This window comes from Triturus cristatus, chromosome 2_2, assembly GCF_964204655.1.
Source record: "Triturus cristatus chromosome 2_2, aTriCri1.1, whole genome shotgun sequence".
NCBI lineage: Eukaryota > Metazoa > Chordata > Amphibia > Caudata > Salamandridae > Triturus > Triturus cristatus.
In genome coordinates this window covers 810,379,674-810,407,621 of record NC_140582.1, presented here as the reverse complement: position 1 = coordinate 810,407,621, position 27,948 = coordinate 810,379,674, and the positions used below count along the sequence as shown (strand labels likewise).

The following is a 27,948-nucleotide window of genomic DNA, read 5'->3' as shown; positions in this document are numbered from 1 at the left end:
CTGTCTCACCAGACTTGGGAGGAGTTTGTGGATGGATGTGAGGAGGCAATGTTTGATTGGATTTCCACAGCAAGTGATTTTGATATACTGTGTAATCTGGTTCTCAAAGAACACCTGCTCAGTTGTTGTGTGCCAGGGTTGCGCCAACACCTGTTGGGGTGTGGATTGGCTGAGCCATTTGACCTTGCGGATGAGGCAGAGCGCTGGGAAAGGGCTAGAGGTTCTCTAGAGTCATTAGGGAGTGACTCCAAAAGTAGTGGGTCAGGTATCTTCCAGCCCAGCGTGGTGGAAGAGGCTCAGTGTAGCCCAGCTAGGTCCCAGGATAGCGAGGAGGGTGTAGGGGCTCACCGCCTGGCTCAGTGGAGCAGGAGTGAGAGGGTGACCGAGGGTCCCCTGACGTACGAAACCCTGCCTCAGGACTTGGATGGTTCCATGAGGGAACACCAAGTTGGGGACCTAGGCTGTCCTGTTAGCCCATTTGAGGGAGATCTCCTGGTGAGTAGAGGACCTGGAGCACCTGTAACCAGGGCTCCTGTGGTTCTAGAGTCTGGCAGTACCGCTCCGGTAGGGAGGGTACAGGAGTCCAGTGTGAGGAGTGATTGGGGGATGAGTTTCCCAGTGGAAGAGCCTGTGGGTCAGGGACTACCCAGTTGGGCTAGGATCCCGTGTAGTGACCAGGGTGGCACCACTTCTGTTCTGGGGGATCTCCGCGCACTGTCAGGTGGACAGGGGACGGGAGATCAGCGCCAGACAGACAGTCGCTTGACGTATGTGTCCTTTGATAGCCTCAGGGGGATGGAGTGGAAATCCCCAGAAGTCCTGGAGTGCCAGGCAATTATTCCACCAAAGGTTCTAGGCCGGAGGTTGGAAGGCCAGGTTCGGGATCAGCCTGACCTGAGGGGTGGGACGTCTGTAACCAGCGTCCCGACCAGTTCTTCTTCCAGAGGTACCGCCCCAGTTGGTAGGGAGCAGGGTTCTGGAAGGGGGTGCAGAGGGTGGGAGAGCCCACCTCTGCCCCCGGTACAACCTGAGGGGTTAAAACCTGGGTTGGGATGGCGTTCTAGGTGTACCCCTCGCCAGAGGAGGAGGAACCCTAGGAGAAGAGGTAGGGGGAGGAGAGCTTTCCCTGAGACTCCTGGTCCGCCTGAGGGTGTAGACCCTAGGCTGGAGAACCAGTGGCAGTCTAGTCCTGTCTTTCAGAGAGGAAGAGTGGAGAATGGCCGCTATGTGCCAGGGGTTACTACCCCCCACTCTGTGGTTAGGCAAAGACCAGTGGCACCTGGGTGGCCTAGGGCCTGGTCTTGGCCGCGGACAGCTTGGGAGTACCAGTGGGGTAGCCCAGTTGGTCCGGACAGTGGTGTTAAAAAGAATTCCATGGGTTCACCGTGGCGTAGAACCGGAGGGTGTCCATGCAGTTGCGGGCCCGCGTCCGTGTTCTATCGCCCCAAGCAGGGAAGTCCATCACGGTGGTGATTGGTCTGCCCTGCGTTTTGGCTGGAAGGGGGTTGTGTTGGACTTGGCCCTTCTGGCAGGTTCACCCCTGGACTTTTTGGCTTTTTATTGGTGACTTGGTATGGTGATTGTTTGGTCTCTGCGCACTTTCCCTGTGTCCCAGGGTAAAGTGCGTGCGTGCGCTGAGTGCATGTGGTGAGATAGGCCTGCCCTCCCATAGGAATGCATGGGGAATGTATGTGTCCCTAGTAGTTCCTGATGCGTGGGGTGTGCAGGCCCGAGTTTGGTATGTGCGGACTCGTGGGAGTGAATGCTGCGCGATGATGTGTGCGGCGTGCATGTACCTAGTGTGGAAGTGCCACTTCTAGAAGTGGGCACTTCTGTGTGCAGTGTGTCTGTCGCGTGATTGGCTGGTCATGTCATGTGACGGGCTAGGGATTCCCCAGTGTCAGGATGAGTCACCCAGTGGTGAATGGGGAGATCAGCAGCTAGATGGGTGGGAGGAGTCCACCTGGGTCCTGAATAGGACAGGGTTTTCCAAACACAATGCTGGCCCCGCCCCCTGTGGTGCGACTGACGACCCTAGCCCTTCCAGTGAATAGAGTGAGGGGCTGAGCACATCAAGGGTGCTCCCCAACCAGCTGCGACTGGTTTTCCCCCTCACCCTGACCCCAGAACAAAGGGTTTGCATGTATAAAAATGGGGCTGTGTCCCCACAGAAACTGTTCTCTGCCAGGATCCTACCTGAAGGGGCTGCTGCTGCTGCTGGACCAGAGGACCGCCACTTGGACTACCTCCCTGCCTGGAGGCCCAGTGAGCTGGCTCTGGGTCCAGCCTTGCCCCCCACCCCTGCTTTGCTGTGTGCAGGGGAGACTTTTGCTGGATTTTGTGGTTATTTTGTCCTTTAAGCGCTGGGAGCGCCTTATTTTGCCCATAAGCGCCTGGAAGCGCTTTTATCTCCCTTCAGCGCTCAGGAGCGCTTTGTTGCTGCAAGCCGGTGCCCACCCGGCATTTGCCCCGTTCTGGGCCGATCCTGAGGTCCCCTGGCAGGTGCCCACCCTGCCCGGGACATTGCCGCCCTATCGAGTGCCCACCTCGATTTATAGCATTTTAAAAAGCGCCGGTGCCCACCCGGCATTTGTCCGCGAATCGCCCTCCGGCGCCCGACCAGGAAGTCAGGCGGGCCGGGGGCGGGTCTCCGGGACAACCGGAAACGGAAATAGGAGGGCGGGAGCCTACCCCGCCTCCCACGAACACTCGCGGCTAATTTGAGCCCCGGAGCAGGCAGGAGCCTACCCTGCGCCCCGGGGCACTCCGGAGGAGAAGCGCCGTGTCCCCCACCCAGGCGGGAGCCCACCCCGCACTGGGACGTGTGGCCTTCGTGTTCGGAGCCCGTAGGCTCCGCCTTCCAGTCAAGTCCGCGAGGAACAAGCCCCGCAGACCGAGTCCTGCCTTCGCCACCTCTCCCCTAGCCGGTAAGTGAAAAAGGGAGTCCGGGTGGGGAGAGGCAGAAGCAGAGCGGCCCGCTCCACAGCGGACCGCTCCAACGGGGGGCATTGTTTGATTTAGAGCCTGTTAGGCTCCAACGACGGGGCACATTTGCATAGAGTCCCGAGGGACTCCGACCACGAGGCCCGCAATATTTTCTTTGAGCGCTGGTGCGCTCCAACGGCCCACATTGTTTTTGAAGAGCCCAGGGAGGCTCTAAACCTAACGGGGGGCATTTTGTTCATCAGCAGAGCGGCCCCAGAAGGCAGCGGGCCGCTCCTACGTTATCTAGGGGCATTCTTGATTTCGAGCCCACGAGGCTCTAACAGGGCACATTTGTTTATTGAGCCCACGAGGCTCCAACGAAGGCGCACAGTATTATTTAGAGCCTGCGAGGCTCTAGGGGGCATTTCATTTGTTTCAGAGCCCTGGGAGGCTCCAACGTTGGCCCCAGCATTTCCCCAGTTGCCCAGCACTTAGTGGGCAACTGCAACGTTTAGGTTGTGGCCTCGGTGTTCTGGCTTGCGCAGCCTGCGCTGCATGGCCCTGACTTTGCTGGGACATAGGGCGTCCTAGCCCCGACAAGGCCAGTTGGCCTAGGGACTGCCACAGATAGTGGCTTATGTGAGTTCTTGCGCAATTGTGTTTCCCTGCACCTCTGAATGTGTTTTTGCGTCATGTGCTTTGCTTTACACCTCTGAATGTTATGCATCATGTGTTTATGTGCTTAGACCCCTACAGGTATAGTGATACTTAGGTGGTTGTTTTCTCCCTAGTACAGGTGGTGCTAGTGAGGTCCTGATTCCCTGCGCAATACTGTCCTAAGGTGGTTAGGGTTGCGTAGGTGGTACTTTCTGGTTACCAGTAGTTACTGGTTGTGTGCTACATATGTTATTTTGTACTACAGTATTATTCCTATGTTCTAAGTGCTAATTCCTGGCAGTGGTCCATGTGGCCCTGTCCCCTGTATATATACTCCCTTGTAAATTCTGCCCGTGCCTGGTGGCACCTTGTAGAGTGTGTGTTTTTATCTAATGTGTTGTGTATAATACAAAGGCTATTTTTATAGAATACCTTGTGTGGAGTTTCCTTTGTGGTGGGCCTTGGGTGTTGTTGCTGGGTGCGCGCGCAAACGCTTTACACATCGCCTCAGAGATAAGCCTGACTGCTCGTGCCAAGCTACCAAGGGGGTGAGCAGGGGTTATCTTTGGCGTGTAACTCCCCAGCCCTGACTAGAGTGGTGGTTTCTGCCTGACCTTGGCGCAAGCCTTAGCCAACCAGAAATCCCATTTCTAACAGTGGGCTAAAGAACGGTGATGGATCAAACCCAGATCTGTTGACTGGGTGTGAGTGTTTGATTGGTTCTGATGCTCCGTCCATCACCACCCCCTTTTGTACCGCAGTTATCATTATGGACATTATTTACATTGAGGTAGTGTCCAAAGAACAATTTTTCATCACATACAATGGGAACATTGTCAAACTCACCCACAAGGAAGCTCAAAAACATATAGAGGTAAATTCACATATTTCTTCCGGACAGGATTTATTAGACGCAATTTTTTTTTTTTACTTATTCGTACACCAGCGAAGAAATATATGCTGATACAAACCAAGCCAATATATACACATTTGTTTGTCAAACAGTTTTCCTTGAAAGGATGTTAGTATTGGAGAGATACCATTTAAATGAAATCAATTTGGGGTAGCAAACATTGACAGGTTCAGGGAACATACACCTTATTTAGACCCTACTTAATTCCAACACAAACTATTTTTCTGAATGATACACTTTAACAAGCTCCTTGTCCAGGACTTGCTAAAATTAAAGACATGAATTCCCTCCATTGCCCGGTTTTATAATTGGCAACGTTAAACAAAATATGCTGAAGAACAGTTCAACGGTATGTGCTGATGGATACATCTGCCTGTGGATTCCTCAACTCTTGAATAGCCTCATGCACAGCATACTACGGAGACTTTTCTCCATAGCTCTCCCATGTCAATGAGGACGTCACAATGGAATGGCTCCGCACGCGACTCTGCGTGACGTCATTGAAGCCATAAGAAGACCTCTTCGGCATGCTAATGTCAGTTCCCTTTTTTTCGCACCGTCGATATATAACGGTTTTTCCAGGGCTGTCCATTTCTGGGAGTTACTTTGTTGCAAGTACTTTGTGTAACTGTAGCAAGGATCATGGCTACCCAGAGGAAGTCCAGTTTTAAGCCATGCAAGGAACGTGGGGGTCAGATATTAATTACTGACCCCCATGAAGATCGCTTATGGTGCCTCTCATCGGCCCACGTTGTGGGGGAGTGTTTATCATGCAGGCGCATGAACTTCAAAGCCTTAAAGGAGAGGGAGGCCAAGCTGCTTATGGAAAAGGCAACAAATTAGAAATGAGGTGAAGATCAAGGTCCTAATCACCGAATCTGCATACCTCGAAGTTGTCGAGGAAACATAAAAAGAACAGCGCCATGGATCTCTAGGTCGGTCATCAAAGGATGAAACACCAAAGTCGGGGTCTCCGATGTCACCACAAGGACAAAGGTTCTCCTTCCCCTTCCAAGGGTCTCAGGTGCTGCAGCTGGAGCCAATTAGATTGCCTCCTCCAGCGCTCTCAAAAACAGTAGTGCCGTATCCAGGATAGCCATCCTTTCCAGCTTAAGGTACGGATCCATCTCTTTTCCTTTAGGTGATGTGTTTTCCAGAGCGGCTAACCCTGGTGGTGCGCCGGTTGACCCCATGGGTCCGCTTGCTTACTCCCTTGGAGGCTTGCCCTCCCACTACCCTCAGGCACCTCACATGCCTTTTATACCAATGGCTGCAGGGAGTTGGCCTCTCCCGATGCTGGGGTTCTCAACGCCGGTGCAGTCCCTGGAAGGAAGAGTGTAGTTGGACGGATCATCTCCAACGCTGTCTGGCTCCAAACCGGCGCTTACACTACCTCGTCCAGCGTCGTCTACTTTCCCAGTGGAATTTCCATCAACGCCGGTCCCGAGGTCACCGGCCCCACGTCTGTCACCACCGACGCCGGTCACAAGGATGAGATCCAGAGGGGAAGCAAAAAGGCTGATATAAGAGCAGGAATATCAAGAGCAGCAGGCGGAATCTGAAGAGGGCGAGATTGTTGACCCTGAACAAGAGTTTGAGGGCCTACAGGAGGCTAGTGGCCTGAACACATCTCCTGAATTGTAGCACTTCATATCTAATGAGCCCCTCAGTGTGGGTAACTCAGGATCCGCTATTTCTAGAGCAAGAAGCAAGGCTCTTAGTTCAGCTAACTGTGCAATGCAGTCCCCTAAGGAATTAGTGTGAGTTTTCTGTGGTTTGAATTTTCAATATATTACACCAGGAACGGCGGCGCACGCCAAATATTGGTTGGTCACTATAGCAGGCTGGGCTGAACCATCAGTATAAACAATATATTTATACTGCTCAAGAGGCAAAACATTGTTGGATGGAGGGCTTTAGCATCTGGAATGCTTGCTTTTGTGACAGCCTCTAAGGCTGGAATGGGAGTAAAAACAACAAAGCTTTTCCCTTGTGCAAGTTGACATTCTTTAAGTATAGCAATCTGCACTGCAGTCAGTATGTTTTTAGAGGATGCAAAACGCATTTCCACATTAGAATATAAATGCGATTTATATGCAATCAGCAGTGTTTTATCATCATTAAAGGTGAAGGATGTAAAGGCAATGGCACCTACGACTATACGGATGACCAGGTTTGTCATTTACACGTCTATGTAAGTGATATGTTGCAAGCAAGTCAGACTGTAGTGATCTGAGTAAGTCTGTATGTTCTGCTGTCCAACGTGAACAGGAAAACTAAGGATGAACTAATTCATATAATGATTTAATGCGCCGTTCATGGTCAGGTATGGAAGGTCTGCCAAAAATAAGGAATCCAAACCAGGATTGTAGTTTCCGAAGAGTATTTGGTGGTTGTAGCACAGCACACTTCTCTAGGAAGTGTGGTGCAAGGCTTTTTCCCTCATGGGTAGTTTGTATGCTAGAAATAGGGCACTCAAATGCTATATTAGATTTCTTAAAGCTGAACTTATTGACAGATTAACTAAATCGAATTATTACGCAATCAACTCTGGCTAGATGTGTGTTTAACTCAACGCCTGTCAGATAGCTATCACCTACATAGGACAATGTGTCTGGGTCAATATCATGTACAATTGACACTATGAGGGAAGCTTGACTATTCTTTTAACCTATGTGGGAGTCAAGAAAAGAGTCATTGAAAGCCTAGTGCTGGGAAAGTAGGCCAATCTCTGCTTTCAGGCAATAAATTCTGGCTGAAAAAAATATTGGAAATATCTAAGGTTGTTTTGTAATTTGTACAGACTATATTATTCATAAGTGCTGCAGTGTGAGTTTTTTGTATTGCAAAGGTGTGTGCATAACTATTTAAATGTTTATAGTGTAAAAATATAAGATATGAAAGATCCGGTTTTGAGACCAGAAAAAGGGGGTTATTCGTTTGAGAGACAGGGTTCAATTACTTCCTAGTACTCTAATTGTGAGAGTGTATCTTGAACAAGTGCCTTAGCATCCCGTTTTATTGTGTGTTTTGGTTGCACTTGTGGGCTGGACCTTATGGTTATTACATAACAAGGAATGTCCTTAATCCAGCCAACTTGATTGCGATATAAAGGTGGGGCTAGTGCAAGAGCCCATTCTGCAGCGTACGCTTGTTTAACCTCATCAGGGACTAGCACAGAAAATTATGGTAGTATTGAATCCTCACACTGTGGGAAAGTTTGTTCAAACTCCAGCGGCCAATCGACCTCCGCTAAGAGTATGTTGTATGATACTGTTACATTTTTCTAGACTATTACCCAAATGGTGCACTGTATGTCACCCTCAATTTCTATATCCAAATTATATAACCTGTCTGCGGTGTCAACAAACATATTGACTAGTTGCTCTCATTGCCAGAAGCTCCTGGAGATTCCGGCACGCTATAGGGACCTCTGCCGTGTTGTTGAGAAGGGTCAGAACCCACCTCCTGTTCATGAGGCGAGGTCTCATTGTTTGTGGTATGCTTTGCGGTTAAAGAATCAATTGTCTTTGTCTGAAATTGGGACTTAAATTGTGTAGGTTTCCCCTGCTTCATCTTCACGTCAGACGAGCGTGGAGTCCTTTTTGTTTTCACCTACTCTCCCTGAATGCGCCAAGAACGTCCTTCTCTCTCGTATTGTTTTAGAGAGGAGTCCTGGAAGGAACGAGAAAGAAGAGTATCAGAAAGTTGATACCTATCCATGCTTTCAACTATGTGTGATCACACATTATGGCGTCTTGTCAGAGGGCTCTGGGGGCGGAAAGCCTCCTCAAGATCTAGCTTTCTCTTTAGGTTTGTGGTTGTCCCATAGTTTTTTAATGAACGGGTTCTACTTGGCAGTGTCCTTGTCAGAACCAGCTTTGCAAAATTGTGTTTATTAGGTCTAGTTCCCAAATCATTGCAACCTATAGAAGTATATAATTCAGCAATAATTATAGGTAGTTCATGTTCCTGGTGCACAAGTTACTTACTTGTGTAACACTATAATCTGTGAGAGACATTAGTTAGTAATAGATTCCTTACCTAAGAATATCCCCAGGCGTCAGACTGGATCCAGAAAGTTTTCATCAGCAGTAACCCTGCGTGTCGGTAGGCGTCGTCATGCGGCTCCGTGTACGTCGCTGGTGTCGTAGCCGCCGAGATGACGTCGTCGGAGCTACTTAGACTCGCCCACGTGCGCTGACGTCAGTCCTGTACACGACTTTACGGCACCAGGAACACAGAGCCATGTCAGAGACCGACTATCGGAGGGAAAAGGTGAGTAATACCTTTGAGAAATCTATTCACAACCGGGGAATTGAAAAGTGAAGGCTGATCAGGCAGTCTAAGAAAGGCTGAAAGAGCAGAAAGGGAGCCCTTGTTAGTGCCCAGAGCAGAGCCCTGCTGGGCCAAAGAGAGAAGGAACAAAAGGACCTCAGAAAGAGGGGCAGAAAGAGTATCTACAGCTTTCGCTGTGCACCATGCCACATATTTTATCCACCGACAGGCATATACAGTTTTAGTGGAGGGATGCCTGGCAGCCAGAATCACATTACAGACTTCAGGTGGCAAGTTAAATGGAATCAGATGTCGCTGCTCAATCTCCACGCAAGGAGGTGGAGGCTGGACAGAATCGGGTGGAGGACCGTACCCTGTTGCTGCGACAGGAGATCCTCCCGAAGAGTCAGTCGGATCGAGGGATCCACGCTTATACTGAGTAGTTCGGGATACCAAACTCTTTGATCCCAGTCCAGTGCAACAAGAATGACTTGGGCCCGGTCGCGTCTGATCTTCAGCACTCTGGGTAGAAGTGGTATATGCGGAAAGGGGTATAACAGACCGCAACTCCACTCGTGACGAAAAGCGTCCAAGCGAGTGCCGCCTTGGAAACTCCAACACACAGAACTGCTGACATTGTGTGTTCTCTTCGGTGGCGAATAGATCTAACCAAGGTTCTCCCAACTGCTGAAAGAGACCTTGTGCCACCTCTGAGTGAAGACGCCATTCGTGATCCAACATGCACCTGCGGCTGAGTTCTTCCGCCCTGGCGTTCAGGGTACCTGCCAGGTGTTGAACCACCAAGGAAATGCCTTGAGTTCCAGAAACGTCCGGAGACGTAGAGCCTCCTGACCTTGTCGCAGTACCACATGGCGGTGGTGCTGTCTGAACACCTGCACTACTCTCCCCTTGACAGAGGGAAGGAATGCTTTCAGTGCAAGGAGTATCGCCCTGAGCTCCAAAGGGTTGATATGGAGCTTGGACTCCGCCGGAGACCAGAGGCCTCTGATCTCCGCCTCTCCCATGGGGCTGCCCCATCCCAGGAGGGATGCATCCGTCACCACTCTGTGCTCCGGTTGGGGAAGAGAGAGGGATCTGCCGCTGACCCAACGCTGGTCCGTGTCCATCACTGCAAGTCCTGCGCAGTGCCCTCTGAGATCTGGACGTAGTCGGACAGGTTTCCCCGATGCTGCGTCCACCGGAACTTCAGGTCCCACTGCAGAGCCCGCATATACCATCTGGCAGGATAGATCAGCAGGATGCAGGCGGCCATGAGGCCCAGGACGTGGGTAACAAACGGCGCATGGCCGACAGGAATACATGCATGTCTTCCTGCATCGCGTGTGGGCCCGGGAATGGTGGGTAGGCCGCAGGCAACAACGGAGCCTCCACCAGAGCTGCAGGGGAGTGACCACCCACCCCATCCCGCGACCGGTGAGAAGACTAAGAGCGACGTCGCTTCTTCGACTTTTTATGGCGCCGTGACTGACCTGTCCCCGAGGCAGACGAGCGATGGTGCCGGCTCCACAACAGGTCCCTCGACCTCCCACGGGAGCGGGACCTCGATCGGCGTGGAACGGATTGCCAGGACTCCAACAACTTTCGGGAACGCTCCCTCAAAGCTTTCAGCGCCATGGCCCGATAATCGGGGAACGCCTCGGGTTGATGGGCGTGCCGCAAGCAGAAGAGACACGTCGTGCGGGTCCTCCACCGACATGTTCGGACAGCAGGTCCTACAGGACTTCAACCCAGGCATCCCTACTGCACAAGGAGTCGAGATCTCAACAAAACAAGAGAAACAAGTTCTCAGAAACCAAGTTAAAGTAATTAAGTAATAACTAGGAGTACCACTCTCTCTCGGATCTGCACTTGCTGGCGCGGAAAAAGAAAACCGACGTCAGCGAGCGTGGGCGCGTACAAGTAGATCCGACGACGACATCTCGGCGGCTACGACGCCAGTGACGTACGCGGAACCACACGACTATGCCTACCGACGCGCAGGGGTACTGCTGATGAAGTTTCCAGATCCAGTCGGACGCCTGGGGATATTCTAAGGTAAGGAATCTATCACTAACGAACAAGTTACTTACCTTCGGTAACGCTTTTTCTGGTGGATACAGTATCTGCCTGTGGATATCCCCTGCCCCAGCAACATTCAGAAACTTTTGTAGCAGTCCACGCAGATGAGGTCGAAGACGACGTCACAGAGACACGGCTCCGCTCGCGACTCCGCTGACGTCACCGGCTCCATAAAAAGACCTCGTCGGCGTGATGACGTCAGTTCCGCCCTTTTTTCCCGTGCCTTCGAGGCACACGGACGGACTGACAGCAATATATACACAGTACATAATATACAATGTATCGCACACAGTGTGAAGAATAAATAGGAAGGCAAAAAAATAACACAATGCCTTAGACAGCAACAAATACATTTTTGAAAAATCATCACAGAATTGTAGGTATACAAGGGTAGACAACGGGGAGGCGGGTGGGTCAGTGAGGAATCCACAGGCAGATACTGTATCCACCAGAAAAAGCGTTACCGAAGGTAAGTAACTTGTTCTTCTGATGGATTCATCTGCCAGTGGATTCCTCACCTTGTGGAAAGATTCCCACAGCAGTCCCACTCCCGGAGGAGGGTGTCCACCCTTCTATACCAGAAAGTCCTGAAGGACGGAACGAGCAAAGTGTCCTTCTCTCCTCACCTCAGAATCCAAGCAGTAATGCTTCGCGAAAGTGTGGAGGAAGGCCCAAGTTGCCGCCCTACAAATGTCCTCCACAGGAACACCTCTAGACAAAGTAGAAGTGGAAGACTTAGCTCTAGTAGAATGAGCCCTTAAACCCTCTGGAGGTTCCTTACCAGCCAAAGAGTAGCATATCTTGATGCACAAGACAATCCATCTGGAAAGGGTGCGCTTGTGCACCGCTCTGACTTTCCTGCAGCCAACAAAGCCCACGAAGAGCTGGTCATCAACTCTGAAGTCTTTTGTCCTGTCATGGTAGAAGCTCACCGCCCTCTTAGGGTCCATGAGGTGAAGCCGCTCCTCCTCCTTGGAAAGGTGAGGGGGAGAATAGAAGGTAGGGAGGGTAATGGACTTCCCCAGATGGAAGGAAGTTACCACTTTAGGCAGAAAAGCAGCCCTGGTCCTGAGTACTATTCTTTCAGCATAAATGGTCAAGAACGGGGGTTTTGAACTCCGAGCTTGAAGCTCACTTACCCTCGTTGCCGAGGTGATCGCAATGAGAAAAAACGTCTTGAAAGACAACAATCTCAAGGGACACTTGTGTAAGGGCTCGAAGGGAGAACCCATCAGATAAGTTAAGACAAGATTTAAGTCCCATTGAGGCACAATAAAAGGAGTAGGAGGAAACTTGTTTGTAAGGCCTTTCAAAAACCGTAAAACAATAGGAGATTTAAATAATGATGGTTGATCCGGCAAACAAAGGAAAGCCGACAAGGCTGAAAGATATCCCTTTACAGTGGCTACAGCAAAACCTTGCTGAGCAAGAGAAAGGGCAAACTGAAGAATGTCAGACAAACGAGCCCTCAAAGGACCAATTGACTTCTCCCCGCACCAGAGCACAAATCTAGACCACTTATAGGAATAGATAGATTTGGTGGAATGACGTCTGGCAGACAAAATAACATCTACCACATCTGGCGGGAGAGAAAAAGAACTCAGGTTGCCCCGTTCAATCTCCAGGCATGAAGGTGTAAGCTCTGGAGGTGGGGGTGTAGAACCTGCCCCTCCGACTGCGAGAGGAGGTCTGCCCTCAGAGGGAGACGGAGCGGAGGGCACGAGGAGAGGTGGAGAAGATCTGTATACTACACCCTTCTTGGCCAATCCGGGGCGATCAATATGACCTGGGCCCGGTCTTGGCGAATCTTCCTCAGAACTCGAGGAATCAAGGGTATGGGAGGAAACGCGTAAAGGAGTTGAGCCCCAACTCAACTGAAACGCGTCCCCCAACGCTCCCTGCATCGGATACTGGAGACTGCAGAATGACGGGTAGTGAGCATTCTCGTGAGTGGCAAACCGGTCCACCCGAGGAGTTCCCCACATTCGAAAGACGTGACGAACCACCTCCGGATGGAGCCTCCACTCGTGGTCGGCGCAGAACTGCCGACTGAGACTGTCTGCACGCACGTTCAGCACCCCAGCCAGATGATTTGCCATCAGACAAATCTGATGATCCTGAGCCCAGGATTATAGACGCAGGGCCTCTCTGCAGAGACAAAGAGACCCCACTCCTCCCTGTTTGTTGACATACCACATTGCGGTAGTGTTGTCCGTCAGGACTTGAACAGACTGACCGCAAAGGGAAGGGAGGAAGGCCTTGAGTGCCAAATGTATCGCCCGCAATTCAAGAAGGTTGATGTGAAGCAACCTTTCCTCTGGAGAACAAAGACCCTTGATCTCCAGATCCCCCAGATGCGCACCCCACCCTAAAGTGAATGCATCCGTAATCACTGTGGCCACAGATGGAGGTAGATGAAAGGGCTTTCCTTGAGACAGATTGCCCTCCATGCTCCACCAAGAAAGATCCGCTGCAGCTTCTCTGGAGATCCTCACAGACTCCCTGAGATCTCCTTTGTGTTGATACCACTGCCTCTGGAGGCACCACTGGAGCGCCCTCATGTGCCAGCGTGCATGGTTGACCAACAGAATGCAGGAAACAAACAGACCAAGCAGACGAAGGACCTTCAGGACTGGAACAACCGCTCAATCGTAAAACAAAGGAATAATTTCCTGTATGTCGAGAATCCTTTGTGGAGGTGGGAATGCCCGACACACAGTAGTGTCCAGTACTGCCCCTATGAACAGGTTGCGCTGAGAGGGCACCAGGTGAGACTTGGGCACGTTTATCGAGAAACCCAATTTGTACAACAACTGAGTTGTAATCTGCAGATGATGAAGCACCTTCTCTGGCGACTCCGCTTTGATCAGCCAGTCGTCCAGATAGGGGAAAACTGAGATCCCCGACCTTCTGAGATGGGCTGCCACCACGGCCATCACCTTCGTGAAGACTCGAGGTGCAGTAGTAAGACTAAACGGAAGGACCGCAAACTGATAATGTTGCGACCCTACCGTAAACCGGAGATACTTACTGTGTGACTTCAGGATGGGGATGTGAAAATACGCATCCTGCAAGTAGATCGACACCATCCAGTCCTCCTGATTCAGCGCTTGAAGAACCTGCACAATGGTGAGCATCTTGAACTTCTCTTGCTTCAGATAAAGATTCAAGATCCGGACGTCCAATATCGGACGCAATCTGCCGTCCTTTTTCGAAATCAGGAAATACCAGGAGTAGCATCCCTGACCACTCTAAAGCTCTGGAACCACCTCTATCGCACCTTTTTTTTTTAGTAACGTCAGGACTTCCTCCTGTAGGAGAAGACGGTGGTCCTCTGAGCAAACCCCTTGACAAGGAGGGTCATTTGGAGGGAATTCCCAAAAGGGAAGGGTGTACCCATTTTCTACAAGATCTAGAACCCAAAGGTCTGTAGTAACCGATTCCCAATCTTGTAGAAAATAGGTAAGCCGGCCCCCCACATGACCAACATGATCCAGAATGGTGGATCTAGGGCTGTTTTGCAGTGGTGGGAGGGGCTGAGGAGGAGGAAGAGGAGGAGGAGGAGAGCTGTCGGCCACGAGTGCGGCCCCTGATTCTGCCTCTGTAACCCTTATACAGAGTGCTTTGCTGCTGCTGTGGCTGTCTGTATGTACGAAAGGTAGACCTTCCGAAGCCCCTGTACCTCTTGAATGAGCCTCTTGGCTGAGTTTGAAGGCCCAAAGATTTAGCCGTGGCCTTACTCTCCTTAAATCTTTCCAGCGCAGCATCCGCTTTCTTGCCAAAAAGACCAGAGCCATAAAAAGGCAAGTCCAAGAGCGTTGACTGGACAGGGGAAAATTCTGATGACTTAAGCCACGCACTCCTAGTGGCAACAGAAGATCCCATGACTCTTGCTACTGAGTCAGCTGTGTCCAATCCACTCTGGATCACCTGACGCGCCGCCGCCTGGGCATCCGAAAGGATCTTATTATAACCAACCCTATCCTCCTCTGATAGTTTTGGGGCTAGCTGCTTTGCTGAGTCCATGCGAGCATGTATATAACGTCCCAAGAGACAGGTGGCATTCGTTGATTTAAGGGCCATGCTGGCCGAAGAAAAGACCTTCTTGGCCGACTGATAGTTTTTTTGCTTCCCTGTCACTCGGGACCTGGGGAAACGAACCTGATGATTTTCTTGGACATGCAGCCAGAACCACCAGACTCTCATGAGACGGGTGAGATGTTAAAAATTCTGGGTCCCCCGGAGCTGCCCTATACCTCCTGGCAATGACTTTAGAAACTGCCGGAGCAGAAAAGGGCTTACGCCACACCTCCATCACTGGCTCTATGATGGCATCGTTAAAAGGGAGTAAAGGCTCAGAAACAGTAGAGGGAGAGTGCAGAACTTCCGTTAAGAAGTTAGGCTTGAACTCTGCAGAAGGCAACTGCAGATCTAAAAGTTCAGCTGCTTTTCTTATAACAGCATTGTATGGCACCACATCCTTTAAAGGAGCATCAGAAGGAGGAGTAATCTCCCATTCAGGTAATAAGTCCAGGCCACTAGCCTCCTTCAACTCCTCAAAAATATCGTCCGATTCCAGGAGTTCCCCTTCCTCTATCAGGTATCTTTGCTCATCAAGCACCCTCTGAGCCTCCCTCCTAGACCTGATTCTCACAACCGGAGCCGGCGTCGAACATGGATCCAAAGGGACAGCCGACGTCGAACGAGGTTGAGTCGGCGCCGGTGAAGAAGGGAGCGGCGTCGATGTCCTCTGCGCCGGTAGATGCCAAGACGGCGTCGCCGGAAAAAATGGCAAGAAGGGAGCCTGAGGATAGGCTTGGGGAACTCCCAAACTGAAGTCCATAGGACCCGAAGGTGCACCAGAGGGGTATATGGCTCTGGAGAATACTCCGTACATCGCATTAAGCGAATGCGTAGGGTCCTGACCTGGTCCTGGAAACGCAGGATATTGCTCAGGCATCACCGGACTTGGGCCGACCGGCGCCGACGGTGGAATCAGCGGAGCCGAAGGCTCACTCTGGGCCGGAGGCTCCTCACACGGGACCGGGGACGAAGCCAGAGCCGGAGATGGAGCCGGGGCCGGAGAATGTTCCGGTGAAGCCACAGGTGACGACAGGCCAATAGGTGAATCCGGAACGGGCGAGGGAGACACAAAGTCCTTACGGCGTCGGGAGGGCGATGCCGATCTCGGAGCCGCATCCCTATCCGAGTGATGTCAAGATGAATGCCTCCTCTTCTTCTTGTGCTTCCTGGATTTGGAAGCATGCCCCGAAGTCTACTTCGACGCAGACCTTGATCTCGATTTTCTCCGGCCTCTTTTTTCTTTCTTCATCTTCGCGATGAAAAGCTTTGCTTCCCTCTCCTTAAGAGCCTTGGAATTCATCTTGCGGCAGCAAGAACATCCCTCGACATCATGGTCCGATGACAGGCACCACACGCATTCATCATGCAGATCCGTTATGGACATGTGTTTCCCACATTCACAACAGGGTTTAAATCCTGGCTTCTTAGTCGACATTTCTGCAGAAGAAGACAAAGAGATACCAGCAGAAAACAAAGTAACCAGTATAGCTACAGAGAGATTCCCGAAATCCATTGGCGTCGACGGCGCGGAAAAAAGGGAACTGACGTCATCACGCCGACAAGGTCTTCTTATGGAGCCGGTGACGTCAGCGGAGTCGCGAGCGGAGCCGTGTCTCTGTGACGTCGTCTTCGACCTCATCGGCGTGGACTGCTACAAAAGTTTCCGAATGTTGCTGGCGCAGGGCATATTCACAAGGTGAGGAATCCACTGGCAGATGTATCCATCAGAAGTGCCTCTTTCAGATTAGCTGGTGCAACCTGCGTGAGCTGATGGCGTATAGCCAGAGAAACTGTTTCGCCTTTAATGACCGCAGGAAAGTTTCCCTTTAATTTTGTCCCAAAATCCAGGGCAGCAGCGGCCCCGAATTTGTTACGTATTTGTTTCAACACCTCAGGCAAGACTGACAAACTGAGTTTCATGCGTGACGGTATAGACTGCAGCAAAGACTGTGCCCCAAATGTTAGTCACCTATTTGTGGAAGCATTCCATGGGGTATATTCTTTGCATGTCTTGTGGGCCCATAAGTGGAAAAAAAGCTTCAATCCGATATATTTTTGGGATATTAAAAAAGGAAATTGACGGTTAGCGGGAATTTTACCCAGAACTTAATGAATAAAAAAAGGATGTGCTGTAGATACTTCAGGCATGGCCATCAAGGTGTGCAAAACAGACTGAGTTAAGCATCTATATAGTCTAACTATACCATTGTACTAGCTAATAAGCATTGAGATTTTGTAAATTAGCTGGCCAGGTGGGTAGTCATCACTAAGAGCACCAAAGCATACATAAAGTATGTGTGTTAGGGCGCCTCAGAACCAATTTTGATGTCCCCAAAGAGAAAGTGGAATTTTTAAAGCTGATATGCTCTGAAATTTTGCAGTGGTGCAACATTAGTCTTTTGATGAAATGTTCCTGTATTAGCATCCACAGCTGGAAAATCGACCCAAGAATAAAAAACTTCCAAGAGATAGGCATTGTGAGTTCAACTACAAAGATTTGCAGCCTACATTGCTACGGTCATGTAAATGTGCATGGACTACAGCTCTTGTTAGCTATTGGTGTAGGCTGTGGCTGCACCATTAATAAAACAGTAACAGAAACAGAACGCAAACACTAATATGGGTATTGCTTTTAAAGGTTCAAGCTTGAACAACCAACAGAAAAAATTAGGTACCTCCTAAAATACTGTGCAACACCACAGATGTCTCTGGACTAGGTGTAAGGTCACTATGGGCACGCACAAGATCTACTCAGGAGACCTGTTAAATAAGTACCTGAACAATCGTTGGTAGCGCCGTTACCAGCGCTGGTAAGCAGAACAGTGCATTGGGATGACAGGACGTCAGAATGGAGGGACTGAATCTCTCTACAACATCAGTATCTGTCAGCCCAAATCCTGGATAATTCACCTTGCCTCACCTAAACTCCTAACCTTCCGAGAGTAGTAGGGGATTTTGCAAAATCTAGAACATGGCCCTCTAGTCTCCAAGAGAACCATGAAAAAAAGATCATCATCTTTCTTGTCTCTCAAGCATACACCTGGTAAACAAAAGAAAGACACAAAGAAAGTTTACAATATATTTATTGATTAGTAACAGTACAGTTTATATGGCAAAACTACTGTGTTGAAAAGCAGCAGCTGTGCTACCGTGCTATGTCTAAACGTGAGGAGCTGTTGCTGACCGGGCAAAAGAAAACAGTTTCCTATGTTGCTATGTAATCCAGGCAATCTTGTACAAAATGTGCAGACTGATTCCCGAGAAAAATGACTGAACAACAAACATGTACAGCGTATTCCTAAAATAACGGCATGAAAACAAATGTGTTATGTGCGCTGTCCAAAGAAAAGGCAGCCTAAAACATCTAATACGCTGAACTAAATGAGAACCAAAGTGGGCTCAAAAGGGAAATCACTTCACATTCACGGGCCTTTGCTAAGGGAGACTGGTTCGGCAAAACTCTAGCATAGATGCTTAGGACATTCACGGATAGCAGCTAGATTGCATGTATAGATATTGCTAAAATTAGAATGTCTGCTACATCTACTGATATTGTGGAAACCTTTCAAAAATACTACAAATTACTTTATACATCTAAACTACAGTGTGGTACAGCAGAGCTCGCTGCATTCATAGGCGACGTAGCTTTAGCACGGATGAAGGTGAAATTAGGGAATTGGTGCATTCCCCCTGACATTGGAGGATGTTGTGTGTGCAATGAGGAGTCTCCTCAGTGGTAAGGCCCCCAGAAGGAATGGCTTTCCTATTGAATCATGTAATTTATTGACATACTGCCCCCCGATAATTAGACGTTTAGAATGCAGCCATTGCCAGGATTTGCCTGCCTCCAACTATGACAGAGGTAACAATCACAGTGCTACAGAGGAGGGACTCACTCAATGTTGTTCGTATAAACCACTCTCCTTACGTAACCACTGTCCTTACTAAAAACAACAAACAATATTTTTGCAAATATTGTGGTGCAAAGCCTACATCTGTTGATGTCGTCCATGGTTTTGCAAGAGCAATCGGGCTTCATACCCAAGAGATATCAGGCCTTTAACTTGAATGCCTTGATGCCTACTGTTCCCAGAATTGACAAGCAACTCCCTCCATTGGCGATACTTTTGGATGCTGAAAAAAAGTTTGAAGGGCTGGAGTTGTCGTTTAAGCTCGAAAAACTTCATTTTATGGTATTAGAAGCTCTTTTATTTAATCACGTTATTCTATACAGCACCTTCACATGGATTTGGCTTAATGGGTTATACTTCAAGGTGATTCCCTTTGGCAAGAGTACTTAGGCAGCGATGCCCAGTCACCCCTTATTGTTCTATCCGTAGAGCCACTTGCTTGTTTCCTCCCACACTACCACTCCAATCGTGGAATATACATTGGGGATAGACTACTAGTGCTATCTCAATATGCAAATAAGTAGTGGTATATATCCAGAAATCTGTAGAAAGTTTTGCGCCGTCATTAGATAAGTTAGCAAATTTGGTGGCCACTCGCGACTTCACATCAACTGGGAGAAGTCTAGGATTTTCCCCATTGACAGACGCTAGTGATGCTTTCTTAGTGGATTACTCCTTGAGGTGGAGCCCAGATGGTGTAAAATACCTTGTGGTTTATGCCACATAGATATAGCTGAGATACGCTGGAATCTTTCAAAGTTCGAGTGGAACGCTGATACAGTTTCCAATCTGCATGCTGGGCCGCAGCTCCCTCATTAAAATAATACTGCCAAAACATTTGTATCAGTTTTCAAATATCCCTATATGGTTACCTAAAGTCTTTGAAACAGTTGAGGCATTTACTTATTAGGTTGATTATGTGTTGTCAGACGGCAAACAGTCTTGTATAAAATGGGCTACCCTTACGAAACCCATGAAAGGTGGAGACAGACGCACTCAAACTCCTGCTCAAGCACACTACGTGAAATCATGGTGTTTCACAACGGAAACATTAATACATGCAAAGAATTAATGCATAATAGTACGTCCCAAATCACTCTTACCCACTCTGTCCAGCCTTCTGTCTCTATGGATGATGTAGATGTTGGGATGGCATGTAGAGGGTGGTGGGAACTAGAGTGATATTATAACTGTATGATGCTTTACTCTCAATTACTGCCATCATTAAGTAATCTGTTACTTCCACCCATATTGGAGAAATTAGCTGTGAAAATGATGAGCATTTTGGGAAGAGCTACACTTTGTGATTTCTTTCGCATCTGGACATATATAAGTTTTCATGATTTCAAGCTTAAGGGTGGGGATACTCCTTAGCGATCCTGTTTTTTTGGAGCCTTCAATCAGCCACAATTAACTATTTTTAGAGAGTTCCCCAATCAACCTGGGAAATTTGTTACTTACCAGGTTAATACAGCAAGCTGATCTTCTATATGCTTGGCCGCTTCGGTAGTATTGAAACACACCTAGGGCTAGGCTGGAGGGGGAAACTGAGTTAGGAAATCAACCTTACAAATAAACACACACGTTACTATTGGGCTCAAGTTTAAGATACCCCATTTAATTACAGATATAACATGATTCAGCTTCGGTTCTTGAAAAGGTTATTATACAAATAAATAGTAACATTCATCTCAAATAGTGAAATAAAATGTGAAAATTGTGGGATGGTTAAGGCACCTTTCATCCATGTGACATGGCTGTGTGCAAAAGTGTTCAGCTATTAGATTACAGCAGAGTTGAATAGGCGAGATGGTGGATTCCTCCCCGGTAGGATTGCTAAGAGCCACAGATGAGTTTCTGAAGGGAAAAAGACTTTGTGAATATATGGCATCGGTCCTAGCTGAAAGAGGGGTAGTCCCGTCCTGGATGCAAAGAGGGAACCTAAAAATAATCACTGGCTACACAACACCATAGTGCATAGATCAAATTGAGATGAACACAGAAGATCTACACCCCAAGGATTTGTGAAAGAATTTTGGGGGCAGACTCTGGTCTTACTTGCACTCACAGGTAGTTTCTGATGTACAATGATTACTTTGGCAATATTGTAAATTGACATTGTTGACTCAGTTTCATGTATTTCACTGTTATTGTCCATGTAGATACTGTAAGGGGGAGTCTGAATAGCAGACCGAAGGCCATCCGTTGCTGGAATGCTTTATGTTCGATTAGTGTTCAAACCATGTTTCATAAACTACATTTATATATATAAAAAAAAAAAAAAGCATTCATGGTTCACGATTTAGAAACAATAGATATTTTTAATAGTCTTAAGCATTGTTACAAGCTAGGTAGCATGCGATTGCTAATAAAAAGATACTGCTTCTGCCGTTTACCTTTCAGAGGTATGAAAAAAAGGTTGAGAGATAAAGTGAAAGACATTAAAAAACGACAAAAAAAATTCAACGCAAGTCGATAAACACTGAAAACAAGAACGGAATGCTATATTGCACAAAAAAATACTCTACCAACCTGTGGCTAATGACACCAGCATCTGCAAGCAGTTCAAATATGCGTACCAGCTGAACTCGTAAAATATCTCGACGCCTGCGTCGCTTCATATTCTAATTTTCGGCGGAGGAAAAAACACAAGTTATTTTGACTTGCTAAAATAGAAATAGATATGGTCAGTCATTTTGTTTGCATAAACAATGTTAAAGCTTCATGCCTTAAAGCAGTAAAGGTCCAATAGTGCTTTCCCAGTAAAGAGAACACCAGTAGGGTTCTACACTGGTCAACAAGATATTTTTCTTGAGTCTTAGCAATATAAGCTACGTCCTTGAGTCTTAGCAATATAAGCTACGTCCTTAAGTATATGCAGCACACTTCTCAATAACATATTTCAAATAACTTGGTTTAGAAATTATTCACAGATTAAATTCAGATAGCTAATCCTAACTTATAAAGGTTCTCAAAAAATTACCAAACCCAATTTTAGAAAAATCACAAATGAGCTAGATTATTTCCACTTTCAGCCAGTTCATTAAATTCTTTCACACTTTGATTCCAACATCGGGAGTTATTCAGGCCTTCGCTCTTTAGTCATTACTGGTCACAAGCATTTTTTAAACAGATTTCTTTCAGTCTTTGGGCTTATCAAGTATGCTTTTTATATTTTTTTCATTTAGGGCAAACCTTAGACCCTATGCTAGATAACCATGTGACAACTGATAAATAATCAACAAACATCATGACATTTTTGCAACTTGGACTTTCTGAACTTCAATTCAAATACTTAACTTGGTCATCTGCTGTAATTTTCAACACATTGTGGTCGTATATTCTATACATCCCGTGGGAGTAGCTCTGTATCCTCGCTCCCGACAAGAGGGGAGCTATATACGTTTTCCCTGCCCACAGTAGAACGAGCAGGAAACCAAAACTTTGTTCCCACCTGGTGGACAAATATGCCTTCCATGCCTGCGCTTCTACAGGCTCCTTCAGGGAAAGCATGCTTACTCCCACCCGGAGGGAGATTTAAAAATGCTACAGCCAGGCTGGAGCAAACCTGTGTTTCCCTGCCTGCAGTCCTGCGGGCCAGGAAACTGCTGTGTACCGGGGGTGAGCTCCCCAGGACACAGTAATTGAGGTGGCTCCAGGGGATATGATCCCCAGGACCTTAACAATCAATCAATAGATTTGTAGAGCACTTCTGGTAACCAGTGAGGGTATCCAGGTGCTGGCAGGGTTCAGTTGATTAGCCAGCTCTTCAGGGACTTTTAGACCTCTGAAAGAGGTGGGGAGGTCAGTACATGAAAGGGTAGCTCGTTCTACGTCTTCACGCCTATGTAGGCGAAGCAGAAAATTCAGCAGATGCGGGTGGAGGGGGTTAGAGAAAGGGAAGTGGAGCGAGGTGCCTGGAGGGCTGAATGAAGTTCAAGCAGGGATTCAATTCAGTGGGACCACAGTTGTGTAGGGCCTTGTACGGACAGGTCAGAAGCTTGTTTACATAGTAGATGGAGGTCTCTGCCCACTGAGCGAAAGCAGTGAATTGAAGAGTAGTTTCCAAAACTCAAGATATGCCGTTTTTAATTGTTTGTTCAAATAGTGAAATTACACAAAAAAACTGCTGACGCGTGTTTTCCCCAATGGCCGATTGGCTGACGACTTTCTCAAGGCAAAGCATCAGGTTTGCGGTCCTATAATTGGAAGGAGCTTTAACAAAGTGGTCTCTGCGGTTCCCGGGACCTGAGTGGACTGAGTTCATAATGGAAGTGAAGTTCTATGGGGCGAGCTGGCTCCATTCAGTTGGTCGGATCTGTGGTGCTAGCAGGGACATTGTGTTGCTTGAAGGTGTTGGTGGCCTTGGGCTGGGGTTTAAAGTTTCTGTAGATATTGGCGATCTAGTCGTGAAAGAAGTTTGAAAGGTTGGCACAAAGTTCCTGTGGGGGTAATGTTTGTTGCAGTTGAGGGGTTGGAAATTTTTTGTATGATGTGTCAGAGTTCTTTGCTGCTACTGGAGCCTGTTTTGATGCAAGAGGCTTAGGCCTTTTACTTCGATTCTCCAAAATGTCTATGGTAAAGGATGAGGACTGTCTTGCAGGCTGTATTGTCGGCAGAGTTCTTGCTGGCGCAGCAGCTCCTTTCCAGTTTTGTTTAGCAGTTCTGAGGTCTTCAGTGTACCAGCTAGCTTGCTTGGTGGACCTTATGTGGGTGTTGTGGCCAATCAGAGCTACACTGTTGGTTGTTGGAGGTGATTGGGTGGGTGGTGTTGAGGGCATTGATCCATGTGTACTTTGAGACTTTGCTTCAGTTGTGGGGCATTGGGCAGACTGGGGGCAGAGGTCTGTGAGCTGATGTTGAAGAGCACGATGGAGTGGTCGGTCCAGGTGAGTTCTGTGGTTTGGCTATACCATGATTCAGTCAGGGAAGGTGAAGAGGAGGTCTAGCGTGTGGCCTGTAGTGTTGTGGGGTCGTGGACTGGTTAGACGAGTCCGATGTTCTTGCTATCGAGGAGGTTGGTAGTGTTGAAGTGATTGTGGTAGTCAAGATGGAAGTTGAGGTAACCGAAGAAAATACAGTTGTTGGAGTCTATGGCAAGGGGGGGGCAGTGAAGTCGGCAATGAAGTTGCAGAAGGCTGGACGTGGTCCTGGGGAATGGTAGGCAAGGGTGCAACTGATGGCGGGTTTTGATGTTTGTCTGGAGTCGGAAGTTGAGGAGCCATGGCTGGGGTGATGTTATTTGTCGTGGTGCAATGAATAGATTCCTTGTGTATGATGGTATTCCCTCTGATAGGCTTATTGATGCTGTTGCGGTGGGTGATCCTGTCAGTCAGGTCTCAGTGAGGAAGAGGACATCAGGTGTGAGGGTGGAGATGAGGTCCCAAATCTCAGTGGTATGTTTACATAGTGAGCGTGTATTGAGAATAGCGCATGCGAGTTGGTGTTTTTGTTCAGGTGGTGTCTGTGGTGTGTTCGGGGTGGGCAGTAGTGTGAGCTGTGGCAGGTGAAGTAGCAGTGGGTCCAGGTGAAAGGTTCTATTGTGGAGCGTGGGTTGGCGCCAGTAGCAGTGCTTGTTGTGGTGTCCAGGGTGTAGAGCTTGGCAATTGTGTATCGGCAGGGCGCAGGAGGGCAAGGGGTCATGGTGCTAGGTATGGTTGTTTGCAGACAGGCTTGCCTTCAGCAGGCCTGATGTACTGTTGCGCTGCGGCCTGCTTTAAGTAGGTCCTACGGTGGGCCGGGCTTCTGTTGACAGGAAGAACAGTGAGTGGTAAAACCTGGTCGTAAAAAACAGGGCAGCAGTGACGTCACTAAATCAGGCTGCAACAGGCAGGAACTAAATGCCACAGGCAAATGGCAAGCTGGGTGCTTAGGTGTCTATTCAATCTTAGGGAGGGGGCTTCAAACCACCCCTCCAAAATTAAGGTACCTGGCCCAGTGCCCAAAATGGGCTTGGGGGGTGGGGAGGGGGGCACTCACGCCTCAAATTTCTTTGGTTATTAGCCTACTCTTATGCAAGGGCTGACCTAACAACCCAGCGGCAACAAACAAAGTGTATTATATATATCTATATATTCACTGTTCGTTATGGCAATAATCTCTTACTTTACACGAAATAAAACTTATGACATTCACTAGGAAAAAAACTGATGTTATAGTTAGGTGAACATGTCAGTTGAAATGGAAGGACCCTATCCCCTCCTAGTATCTCTAAATGGCGTAGAGGGGTAGATTGGTGTCCTGCACAAGAAAAACCTATCAACGAAGCAAGAGGATGTCCTGTCAAGCATGGCAGAGTAGGAGGAAATGGTTGGAACTAATGATGTAATTGGAGGGGCGTGACACTGAGGGATGTTCTGGAGCCGACCATGCTTACTAAGACTTCACACTGAAAATAGACAACATTCAATGGGCGAACTGTAAGATTTGTCTATGCTATGGTTTATGTATTTGTATGCCTTTTAAAACCAATAACATTTGTTATAAAAAAAAAAAACACACTGCAAATCAGCAGCTATAGGAAACTGAAGTAAATCTATCTTGCACTCCCGCCAAGCAGTGATGTCATGTATAATCTAAATTCAGAGGTCAGTAATCTTTTTACAATGATGTCATAGCACATGACATGAATGATTCAATATACGAGGTCATAAGAAGTGCATGACAGGGGTGCAAGAAAAAGGTTACTTGCCCAGTAAGCATCTGTTTGTGGCAAGTAGTGATGTAGATTCACACGACTACATACTTCTACCATCTAGTGTTGAGCCCGGATGTGTGCAAGTTGTTTTTCTTCAAAGAAGTCTTTTGAATCACAAGGTTCTGGGCCTCCTCTTTTTGCTAGCATTGCGCATGATCATCTACTCCATTGTTAGATTCTTTTCCCGCACAGCAGGTGAGGATGGAATGTGACACGAGGCATTGTGCAAAGAGAGAAAAATGAGATAGATTGAGGATTTCAAAATCCACAGGAGCCCAGGGAAGAGGGTGGGAGTATGTGAATCTACAGTACTACATGCCACGAACGGAAGAGTTACTTACCTTCGGTAACGATATATCTGGTAGAGACACAGTCTAGCCGCAGATTCTTTAACTTAGAACATCTCCCCATGCATCAGACTGGATCCGGAAAATCTTTTTTCCCCAGCAATACATCTGCACGCCGGGAGGCGGCGTCGCCAGTCTCCGTCCTGAAGTCGTCCCCGGAAGTGACGTCAATGGAGCCATATAAGACCTTCCCGGCGTGCTGACATCAGTTTTCTACAGGAAACTTTTCTGCATCACAACGCGGAGCCATGCAAAAAAACTGCGATAGCATAGGAACAGTGTGTGAAACAGCAAAATCGTTGAAAAAGCACCCATAATCGTTGAAAAAGCACCCAGTACGCGGAGGGACTGAAGGGAGCTCGCTGAGTACTTGCTGCGAGCAAGGGCCCAACAAATTGCCAAGCCGTGTCCCACCTCGAGGGGGTAACTACTGCAGCACAAAAGATATGACAAGCCAGGCACAGCTTGTCACCACAGGAGGGAAAATAAAAGAACCACAATATTGAAGAAACATGTTGCAAGACAAGTAACTAGAAGTGAACGACCACTAGAAAGTTCAGAACACACACCCTCCAGAGACTGAAGGACTGTAGCACCAAAGAGAACCCAACCGACTGCCAGAGAAAGAAGGAGGTGGGCAGTGGGAGGGAATTAAAAACAGAATAACTCCACGCGTAAGGAACACAGGTGGAACAACATGAGAAGGTGTAAAAAGTATAAACCTTAACCCCCTTAAAATGTGGACGGAGTGGAGAGACAAAGGGCCCGAAAGCCGAACCTCACCCCCTGCGCCAAAGGAAGGTGCGAGAACACGCCACCAACCAAACACTAGGACGGAGGGGAGGCCGAAGGGCCCCACGCAGAACAACACACCCTACATCAGAGTGAGGTGCGAGAGCACACCTCCGGAAGACCAAGGCCACCAGAAATTGGGGCTAGGTGGAAAACACCATATGAAAAGGCCTTCACAGAGAGGGGAGGATGGGTGGGCATTAAGGAATCTGAAACTAGACTGTGGCTCTACCAGATATACCGTTAGCGAAGGTAAGTAACTCTTCCATCTGTTAGAGACATCTAGCCGCAGATTCCTTAACTTAGAATAGATACCAAACCCATATCCCATAGGAGGAGGGTCTGCGAAACAACCACCAAATTCCAGGAGAACGTATACGTCAAGAGGCAGACGAAACACGGTGAGAATCGCAATGCCAAGGCAACTGACATGAGACCCAGGAAACTCCGTAAGGAAGATGAACGAGGGACGGCAAAGACACCAAAATCCGTTGAGGGACAGTGTGAGACCTCTCTCGTCCAGACACAGACGAAAGGAAATAAATAACTAGAAAGGTCAGTGCCAATTATATGAAACAATGCAGAGACTCCGTCAAAGAAGGAGTTCAGCACCGGTCCCTATGATCCATGAGGAACGAAGTCCCAAAGGGGCAAAACAACATAACGGTAGAGCATACCGCCTGAACATACACCACAGTGGATGCCAAAATGAAACTAGCATTGGCATAGCCAATAGGTCTCGCCTTTGGAATCTTAGAAGTAATAGTTATGCAGTACAATATCCTTGGTGCAACAACATCAACTGTTGTATGTCTAAACACTTATAAGGTTCCAAAGGTGAGACCTATTGGCTATGCCATTGCTTGTCTTCTAAGCCATCTGAAAGCTCGTTTAAAATTGTATATATCGAAACTATTAATGGAGCAGTTAGACTTTTCCTTAAAACCAAATGACGGTTTGCTTTAACAAAGGCTGCTAGACAAAATATTCCCTAAAGAGTTCCAATTCCTTACAATAAAACAGCAGAAACGGTACAGAGGAGGCGCAGAATATTAATACTACTCGCTTACAAGCTGAAAAACTCGCTTATCAAGAAACATTAAAATGTCCTGGAAGCAGACATAAGTACTCTCAGACTGCTTCTTCATAACAGAGGCAGACCTGTTGCTATCCGATTACACAGCGAGGCTTGTCAGGCACACACTGCCCTGCTCCCAGAAGTGCCTTGAAGTTACCGACGGGTATCATGCACTATAAACACCAATA

At 48.1% G+C, this 27,948-nt stretch overlaps 1 protein-coding gene across 19 annotated transcripts in view; it reads right to left on the bottom strand.

Moving 5' to 3' along the window:
- FRYL (FRY like transcription coactivator) overlaps window positions 1-27,948 on the bottom strand; it is a 2,516,714-nt gene that overhangs the window by 1,446,487 nt on the left and 1,042,279 nt on the right. For all 19 annotated transcript variants that reach the window (XM_085642132.1, XM_085642134.1, XM_085642126.1 and 16 more), the window contains one exon: window positions 21,379-21,470. In XM_085642132.1, coding sequence (XP_085498258.1) covers window positions 21,379-21,470 — 92 coding nt within the window. The remainder of the gene's footprint in view (window positions 1-21,378; window positions 21,471-27,948) is intronic.